At 37.0% G+C, this 10,220-nt stretch overlaps 1 protein-coding gene across 1 annotated transcript; it reads left to right on the forward strand.

The window, feature by feature from the left end:
- The first annotated feature begins 2,355 nt into the window (after window positions 1-2,355).
- On the forward strand, window positions 2,356-8,697 carry LOC132286855 (BTB/POZ domain-containing protein At3g50780). Its single transcript, XM_059789261.1, has 2 exons — window positions 2,356-4,056; window positions 7,399-8,697. Exons 1-2 carry the CDS (start codon window positions 3,421-3,423, stop codon window positions 8,359-8,361), a joined length of 1,599 nt encoding a protein of 532 aa, XP_059645244.1. The 5' UTR covers window positions 2,356-3,420; the 3' UTR covers window positions 8,362-8,697.
- Window positions 8,698-10,220: the final 1,523 nt, after the last annotated feature.

Below are 10,220 nucleotides of genomic sequence, written 5' to 3' on the forward strand. Positions count from 1 at the left end.
TGAAGGCATGGCAAACAACTTGGTGTCTCTGCCAGGGACATTATTCCAGAGTTGCTCCCACCTTAGTGCTAAAACATGGTAAGGTTTTGTCAATTTGTTTGGACGCTAGTCGGCAGAAATTATAGGACAAAATTAACCCTCGAGGGATAGTTTGTTGGTTTGGCCATGTTCCCTTTGGGTTCATCTCAAAGAACTTTTTCGGTAATTGTATAGTGCATATGGTTATTGTATGTGGCCGATAGTAGATTAAGGAGTTCTATGACACGTTCGATGAAAATTAATTCATTCTTTTTGGTTGGGAAAAGAAGAGACATGATGATTTAATAGTAACGGTTATCATATTTCATTAAGATTAATGTTAATCTTATTATAGACAAATGTTTGTGAATTAAAAAGTTTTAATCTCAATCAAATTGACTAGACTAAGCATTGGGTTCACCTATTCTTGACTGTTGAGCCTTGAGAGAGGAATGAGGAGATGAACAACTGGGGTTTGGTAAGATAATCCATGATTGAACCAGCATGCTTTAGGGTCATTGACTTTAACTCGGCACTTATGAGTAGGGTGGTTGACATTATTATTCATGGAACCGGATGCACAAGATTTTATGACCTCCCACATGATGAGGGAAGCTATGGTGGGCCAATATTACAGCAAGGCCATCATCTCTTGTATACCTTTCTTCTTTTAATTTTATTTTATGGAACCACTGATGATGATGAAAACGTGCACCTTTTATTCAATTCAATCATGATTTTGTAAACTCTATAATTGCAATTCTACAGCAACCCACGGTCCAAAACTTTATATTATAAAGAAAAAGCCAAGTCAAAAGAAATTCATTACTACTTTAATGTTTGCCTCTAGCATCTACTACTAGTACTCTGCATGTATATTGATTTGAGCAACTTCATCATCTTCCATGGAGGATTTAGTACAGGAGTGGGTTAACCCTTTTTATTATTCATCATCACTTTGTGTGTGTGTGTGTGTGTGTGAGAGAGAGAGAGAAAGAATATTGTCTTTGTCAATGGATTGCATAGCAACAACCAGTAACATCTGATGCTGAAGGAATAATAACTGGCCTATCTAAAAGACACTCTTCATGGCTCTTCTTTTTTTCGAATTGTGTCATTACCAATCGCTTTCCAGAACATTATTTACCAAACCATTTACCCTTTTCTACACTACATGAGCTATTGAAACAATTCTACTTCTTTTAATAAAAAATAAAAAAAAATAAAAAAAATAAAAAAGAAAGAAAGAAAAAAATAAATACTTTACACAAGATAGTTTTGCTCCAACCGAATTTTCTCTAGTAACGATTTTTTGTTGTTTCTACGCGTGTTTAAAATATTAAAATTCAATCGCGGAGAACAGTGGAGAATTGTTACCGGGAAAAAATTCACTTTGTTCTAAATTTTGAATATTGTACCCGAAAACTTGTGTCCTCTGTGTTAGGACAAAAGGTATCAAACCCACGTATGCCTGCTCCATAATGGTAACAAATCTTCTTTGTTTTTTTCCATTGGTATAATGGTAACAAATCTTATCATGGGTTAAGACAAATTTGTGTTTTATGCATAACCTTTTAACTTATCAGAACCAAAGACAAAACTGTTATATATAATAGGTTCAAGTTAGGCTTGAACAGTGCAACACCAACATAAGAAGTTACCTAAGTTCACTTTAATTTTTTTCCACGAATCCGGTTGCTTGATGCCTCTGGCTCTAGGTTACATGGTTTTCAAACAATTAGTCAAACTTGGTCAAACCTACTTAAACACCAATAGTCATGACCTACCACAACTACTCTTCTATCGCTGTGCCTTTACCTATCCCAAAGCCAAAGGATATGCGTATAATTAAAGACAAAATACTAAATATTGGAGGTTGGAAACAACTATCATTTTCAATTAAGAAATTATTTTAAAGTAGTTGAATGACATCGAAACTTAAATTTAAGGACTATTCAACCCTTAGATGCATTTTGTGGGACTCAATATTGGATCCCATCAAATATATTTACAGGCTGAAAAGCTCTTCCATTTAAGTTATCACACGTTAAGCTTGAATTAGGGTTGCACATCTCTTTTTAATTTGTCTCATCCTTAACGACTGTATTTAAAGCTAGTGCTGTTTTCCCTATTGTGCCCAACTTAACCCTAATTTGAACCCTCATTTACCCCTACTCAGACAGCACTATGAGGGCATTCTAGTCATTTTGGGACATACAACAACATGTTGCTTGAAAATGATTGGTTCCCTTTGTTCTCTTTAGCTTGCAGAGAAATGGAATCAGCCCAGAAATGGTCCCAAATGGGGTGAGAAAACCTTTTTTAAAAAATATCTAAAAAGCAAAGAACAAGAGTCAAGACAGGCCCAAAGCATGCCTGTCTCTTTGATCACTTCGTTGTAGAGAGAGAAAGATGAGAGAGAATGTTTTCAAAGGTAAAGATATGTAATATTCAGACCCACACTCAATAAAAATCAAAAAGCATCCTTAGACATACCTAGTGGTAAAGTAAGCAACACAACCCATAAACCATCTCTCTCTCTCTCGCTTTAGTTTATATCGGTATATTCACATTTCACATCTGTGTGTGTGTGTGTGTGTGTGTGTGTGTGTATAGACACTCATCATTCCACTCTGTAAAATCCCCCGATCGCTGGTTCCCTTGATGCTTGACATTTGGAGCTCCATTCAATCATTTTCAAGGCTCGTAGACCCATAAAGAGATAAAGAGATGGGATTGCATAGAATTCTCGGATTACCCAGTTGTTGGTGAGTCTTTGTTGTTTTTTGGGCTTTAACAAATTCTCAGAGATGGGTATTTAAAGACCACCGTTTAGTTCTTGTTTGTGATCTGTGGAGTTATATAATCGAAGGGTTTTGCCTAGCTCTGAATTTGTAGTTTGAATTATTTTTGAGTACTTTTTGTGCTTTTCTATAAGATATATTCCTTTCTGATAGAATGTAACAGAAATTTTTCTTTGAAGCTGTGCTCTCTTGTCTTTCTGTAAACTAAAGAAACCTTTTTTCAGCCATTTCAGAGTAATTTTGATTTAGGGTTTTCAATTGGGGAGAGATGACGCTAGAGTAAACTAATCCTTTTCTACATTTTGTGTTTCATGTGATCCGGTAGATATTTTCATTTTAGGTTTTGAATTTCAAATTTGAAAATTGTGCTTTTGTGCGTTTATCACTTCTGTGAAAAAACTAAGAGTACAGTGGAGAAGTGGAAGGCTTTTGGTATCACTATTACAACTTGATTTCTTGAACTTAATGCCATTTTCAAGAGTTGTACATGTTACAAGGAGAATCTAATTGCTTCTTGTCGTTCTTTTTTGGGTCCACAAGCTTGTTTTCATTGTAAATGCCATACCTTGACTAAATTGTGCTGTTTATACTTATTGAAATGGCTGAAATTAGACTTACTAGATTAGAGCAGGGTCAAACCAAGATTAGAAATGTTCCAATTGCTGTGACCCCAGAAGGATTTTGGTGCTGTCCCTCTCCTGTTGTGTTCCAAAAGACCCTCAAGACACAAAATCCTCTAAACAAACCCAAACCGTCCCCTCCAACAACCAAGAACTCTAGCCAGAAGAAACAAACTCCACTAACTGAGAAAAAGCCAACCCCTACTCCGTCAAGATCCGGAATTGTTTCCGAGGATCAAAGAAATTTCAGTTCGGATACACCTGTTCTTAGTGCATCAGTGATTACTGAGAGAACACCACGGCCTAAGATTGAAAATTTGCCAAGGAAGGTGTCAATTGAGTTTGGTGAACCTGGAACCAGTGATTTGAAGGTACTTTTACTTGGAAGACATGGGTTTGCTGTGAAGTTGAGCGTTCACAAGAGTGTTCTTGCGGAAAATAGCAGTTTTTTTTCTGACAAATTGTCTGAACAGCACCCTGGTTTGCCCTGTCTTGAAATTGATGATTGTGAGGATGTTGAAATATATGCTGAAACTGTGGGGCTGATGTACTGCAAAGAATTGAAGCAGCGCTTGATTAAGCAAAGTGTTTCTCGTGTACTGCGCATCCTCAAGGTAATTTGGAAAACCATCTTTATCTTTGCCGCAATGGATTGATTGCAATTCTATGTTCATCTTTTATTAATGGTGTGTTATGCTTGAGGAACATTTTTGTTTTAATGGGTTACAGATGTATTATTTATCTAAATATAGTTAGTATGCATACATTTATTTCTCATGTATAAAAGTAGCTCTGATTACCAATTCTGCATAAACGGGTATGTTTTAATATTCCAGTGGAGGGAGGGGATAACCTTTCCATGTTATACTCATAAACAGAAAATCTTCCTCCCAAGGTGAACTCATTATGAAGCTGTTATAATCGATACTCAAGTACTTAATTATGATATCCCAGAACTCTAGATTATATTAGTGATTCAATGTGGTATTTTTGTGCAACTAAATAAATTGTTCATGTGTCTTATAATTATATTGTAGAAGCAATGAAACATATTAATATCCTAGTTACAAACCTCATCCATTGTGGAAAATTCAGTATAAAGTTGGTCCCTCTAAATGCTTCTTTTAATATGCTTATTATAACTGGTACTAAAAAAAAGTTCTTTGAATTTATATGACCTATTGTTTATCAGCTCTTCACATTGTATTTGCCATTTGGATAAAGTTATCCTTATAAATCAAGGTACATTAATATAATTCCCAAATTACCCTCAACTGATATATCACAGAAATACACAGCAAAAAGAAGATAAATCACAGCGAACTCTGTGTTCACGAGCATAACACTAACTCATGTATTGCACAGTTCACAGCAGGACTTTAACTTGTGAGTGCTAATGAACCAAATGAATGATTCCAAACAACCATGTCTTTCGTGGCAATCCCACGTCCTCTTGGGCATCCTCTTCCGCTCCATTCATCATCTCTACTCAAGTATAACCCCACATTTCAGTCGCTTTGTTTTTCTCTTTGATGCAATACAGCTTCCTTACATGCATCTACCCAATATATATATATATATATATATATATGTGGGTAAAGTGCACTAAACCCCCCTGAGCTTTCTTCTCTCTCCCAAAAAACCACCCTGAACTTTAAAGAATACACTTAGCCCCTAAACTATCACCCTTGTTGCAAAAATTCAAATTCCGTTCCTTGGCTGTCTGATAGTTAACGTTGAGAAGAGGCAGTGACCCACGTGCCTTGGTCAAAATTTAGAATACCATATATTATGACAGTTATAGAATATTATATTGACCAATATATATATATATATTCATCGAACCAGAAAACTCCCAAATTAGAAACTAACTTGCAAGCACCAAATTCTAAGCTCCTATTGGGATGCTGAAGGATTTATTTAGAAAAGGAAAATTGAAAATTTGGGTGTGTTGTGGTTTTCTACTTTTGTTTTTTCTATGCAAGGTTGGATTAGCTTTTGAGAGTTTACAAAGAATTTACCTAACCAGAAGAAAAAAAAAAGAATTAGGTGCGTTTGTGATCATATACATATACATATTTATATATATATACAAACACATACCAAATTCTTTTAACTTCCCTTTTCTAAATCAAACCCTTTTTTCTTTCTCTACAAAAACCCAATTGTAATCACACACACATAGAGAATTAATACACAGATATACATACGCAATGAAGGGTTGCCGGTCATGTATTAATTCAGAATCTTCAACACCAGGAAAGATCTGGCCCAAATTTGAAGAAACGGAGAAGCAAGAAGAACAAGGAGAGGAGCAACCCCTCGTCGTCACCTCCGCCGTGGTCCACAAGCCACAAATCAATCTGAATTCCTACCCAAGTTCACTGCAACACTGCTCTAATGCCCGTGCCAAGGATGCCGGGCTTTAATCAAATCTTTTTTAAAAGGATTTCCAAGAGATTGTATTAGCAAACATGGACGGAAATAGCTCCGATGAAGGCAATGAGGTCATGGGCCAAGGCAGTGGTTGCTGATGGCAGGATCCATGTTCGGCAGTGATTGAGGATGAGGAAGGTCCAGTAGGTGAGGTTTTCGACCCAAGCACAAATGCTTAGGGTTTCGTTTACACTTGATTATGATTGGGATGGGAGCTGTTTGTTGCTAGACATTACTAGGACATGTTTGGCTCCGGAAATTGTTGTTGGGTCATTGTTTGGCGCCCTCTTGATAGATAGATAGGTGGCTAGGTGTCGCTTCTTTATTGGCTCGAGAGATTACATTGCCACATCAGCATCTCAACAAGAAAAAACAAGTAAGGGCAAAATGGTAATTTCATTTTTCTATTAAAAGTGGTTGACGGTTCCTCACTGCGTGCAACAAAAGGATAGTCCAAGGGGGTTTTGCTTACTTCAGGGGGGTTTCTTGCAATTGAGTCATACTTCAGGGGGGTTCGTGCACTTTACCCTATATATATTGGGGGTGGTTTCGAAATTCACACTTTGGACAGAGTAGTCTATATTGTCTTTCTCACCGAAATATTTCTAAACCTCAATCTCCCAATGCTTCTCTGAGAAAATTAAATTAAATAAATAAATAAATTTTAAAAATTGTGGAAAGCGAGTGGCTTGACACACTGCTTATGCCAAGCCTGTATACACCCACACACAAAAAGGGTGTAAAAAGACGAAAGAAAATAAATACAGAAGTGCTTACACTACTCTGAGGCTCCTAGTCAATGAATTGTACCGCACAGGTACATCATTGACATTTGAGGATCAACTGGAGTTCAAAAGCGGGTTTCAGTTGGAAGTGGCCATTGTGGAAGGATCTTTCTAGAAATTCCAGTTGAAAAAATCGTATAGTCTTAGCTGCCTTCCTATTGAAAAAGCTGTATACACCTACACATGCGCACAGAGAGAGAGGAGGGGGGAGATAGGCTCAAGACATATCTGACAGACCTGTTAAGCGATCAAAAAGTTTTGGGCAAAGATTTATGTGTGGCATGTGCTGGTCAGAAATGTTCACTTTGGAAATATGTTGCAACTTATCAAGGTTTTTATTTTTACCTCATAATTTCTTACCAATTGTGCCAGAGCTCGCCGGTTTGGTTTTTTCCTTTAGTAATTCATTGATAGGCTCAAGTACATAGCTGACAGACCTGTAATGCCATCAAAAAGTTTCAGGAGAAGATTAATGTGGTATGTGCTGATCACATATGTTTGCTTAGGAAATAAGTTGCAAGTTCTTTAGGTTTCTCGATCTTCCCCTTACAATTTCTAACCAACTATGCTAGGGCTCACTGGTTTGGTATTTCATTTGGTAATTCATTGCCTTTCTTTTCATAGATGTACAAATCATCTTCATTTGTTTCATTTAAGCACATAAAGATGTTTAAAAGCTTTGTGCACTCTGTATGTGTATGTGATATTCACCTCTCATTCTATCTGTTTTTGTAGGTTGCAGAACAATTTGGCTTCAGTTCATGCATACAGTCATGTTTAGAATACTTGGAAGCGGTCCCTTGGGTTGGGGAAGAAGAAGAAGAGAAAGTGGTTTCTTCTGTCCTCCGCCTCCAGGGCGAAGGTATTGGAGTTACCCCAGTACTGAAACGAGTGTCTTCCGACACTTCGAACCACCCCCCTAAAGACACACTTTCTCACATTATGGAATTGGTGCTCAAGAGCAATGAGGAGAGAGGCCGGCGCGAGATGAAATCCGTTGTACTGAAGCTCCTTAGGGAGAATAACTGTCTTCCAAGCTGTTCAAGCTCAGCTGACATCTGCAATGAAACAATTTATGGCTCCTGCAGAAGCTGCTTGAATTCACTGTTGTCTCTTTTCAGGCAAGCAGCTGAACCAGAGTTCACAGACAAACCCTTGAATAGCAAAGAACCTGTGGTAAAGCAGATGGCTCTAGAGGCCGAAAACCTCTTATGGTTGCTTGACATTTTAGCTGACAGGCAAGCAGCAGACGAGTTTGCATTAATGTGGGCTAGCCAGCAAGAGTTGGCGACCCTTCACACAAAGCTACCTATTGTGTCTCGCCACCATGTTAGCTGCATTACAGCAAGGCTGTTTGTTGGAATAGGAAGAGGGGAGCTGCTACCGTCGAAGGACACCCGTCATTTGTTGTTACAAACCTGGTTACAGCCATTGACCAATGATTACAGCTGGTTACAACATGGCTGCAGGTCCTTTGATCGGAAGGTTGTGGAGGAAGGAATTGGAAGAACAATCCTCACGCTGCCTCTTGAGGAACAGCAGAGTATTTTGCTTGGTTGGTTGGGCAATTTTTTGAAGGCCGGTGATAATTGCCCAAATCTACAGAGAGCCTTTGAGGTCTGGTGGCGGAGAACTTTCATTAGACCTTATGTGGAACAAGGAAATCTACTCCACTCTGACTCAATGACATCAAGGTAGTAGAGGCTAAAAGAATTACTAATATCACGATGATATTTGTAAATTGGATTGGACCATCCTCCAGTATTTGAAGTGCACCCTAGAACGCAGATGATAAATGCTGGTTGTAGTAACTGTCTTCTAGCAGGACTTATGCTGGCATATCTGTGACAAAATTCGGTCAATTTCTTCACATGAAATTATTTGTTATGAATGTAATATGGCATATATGAAACTTCTTTTGGTTTGATGATTGTGGTTGATTGCTTGATGTAGTAAAAGTTCTTGAAAGGAATGTAATATGGATTGTTGCTTTATGTGAAAATTAACTTCAGTTGGTCTTTTGTTCTCCAACAACTCAGATTTTTTCTTTTTCTCTAAATTAATGCCTGGTTATTGAAATTAGGTATTTGAATTGTTTGCTACCAAGTACCAACACATGTGGAACATGACGCTCATATGTTGTCTGCTGTTTTGTTTACCCATGAATTTAGTTGCTCTTGTCAGTTTCTCCATTCTTATACCACTTGCTGTATGTCATGGTTGAGACTATGTAAGTTACTACTAGACTTACGGCGCAATTGGAATGGGTGATTTTGAAGGGAAAAGAAAGGAACGGGTAATTTTCATTTTTTGAAATTGAAAACTACGTTTGTCGCACTGTCATGATCCCAAAGGGTTCCATTCTTATACACGCTATGAAACCATTGTCAGATTATCCATGGTCATGCGGTGGCATATGTATGATCAGACGGTTAGAAGCCAAAATGGTGGCCTGGTGCAGATTTGTTTGTCTGCCGCAATTATTCAATTACAAAACTTTCGCGCCATTAAATCATAGCGCATTCCTTTCTGTGAGGTCCCATAGGATTGCAAATACAGAATACAGAATTTTGAGTCCCATACATATAAGAGAGGAATGGGTTCAGAATGCAGATTGGCTCTTGAAAGTCCCAAGAATGCTCAGTAGCATCTTGTCTACAGCTCTGCATTACAGTTGTGCATGGGAGAAAAAGAATATATATATATATAATGATTAAAAGTTAAAATTTTAGGGTATGGGCTGTAAAATCTTTGATTAAAAAGATAAATTTTATCAGTACACTATAGATATGATAGTTGTGAAATGAGCATATTAAAAATTGTATCACGTGGTGAGGTTTTGAAACATGAGTTGTCCCTATGGCCCCTTCGGTTATACAACCCATTTTTAACTCCGTATCCAAAGTGGTTTAAAATTTTAAAATTGTATGTTGCAATTTGGTTGTGCAAGTGGTCCTCAAAGCCATAGATGGAAACATCGTGGCTGTATCAATCAAGTAAAAATACAAAGTGCTAGCAAAGCCGGGAGTTGCCCCTCAATCATTTCATGTATTGCATATTACACTGTGTGTGTGTGTATATATATTACCTTCTACTCTAGCACATAAACTACCCCCACCCATTATAATTTCACAGAAAATGTGAACACGTGCAACTCACGTGATCAAGAGTTGACCCTTAATTTTCAAAATACCTTTTAGGATACACGCTTATACAATGTAAAATATGAACAAAAAAAAAAAAAAAAAAAATACACCATTGATTTTTTATGCAATGCATATGTTTCCACTCAATTTTTAATGGTTTGTTTACCGACCTGTTCAATGTCTTTGACCAGTAAATAAATCTAATTTAACAAGTTTTCAATATAAGAAATACTACGTACTAAATAGTAGTATTCCACTACATAAAAGTGTCTATATAAAAAATAAAATGGTAAATTTTACTTATATATGTATATTTTTAAATTTGTTAATATTTCACATAAATTTTTTCTATGTTTTATAATCTCATTTATCTTCTCTGTTAATGACGATTGTCTAATTTGTTAACCATAG

Source organism: Cornus florida, unplaced genomic scaffold (assembly GCF_030987335.1).
Source record: "Cornus florida cultivar Cherokee Brave unplaced genomic scaffold, ASM3098733v1 CherokeeBrave_3.0.0_Hap2_Chr11, whole genome shotgun sequence".
NCBI lineage: Eukaryota > Viridiplantae > Streptophyta > Magnoliopsida > Cornales > Cornaceae > Cornus > Cornus florida.

Excerpts from the sequence above, each read along its gene's own strand:
- LOC132286855 (XM_059789261.1), top strand. The coding sequence starts at position 3,421 with ATGGCTGAAATTAGACTTACTAGATTAGAGCAGGGTCAAACCAAGATT. Across the intron at positions 4,057-7,398 it reads GTGTACTGCGCATCCTCAAG|GTTGCAGAACAATTTGGCTT; the intron begins GTAATTTGGAAA and ends CTGTTTTTGTAG.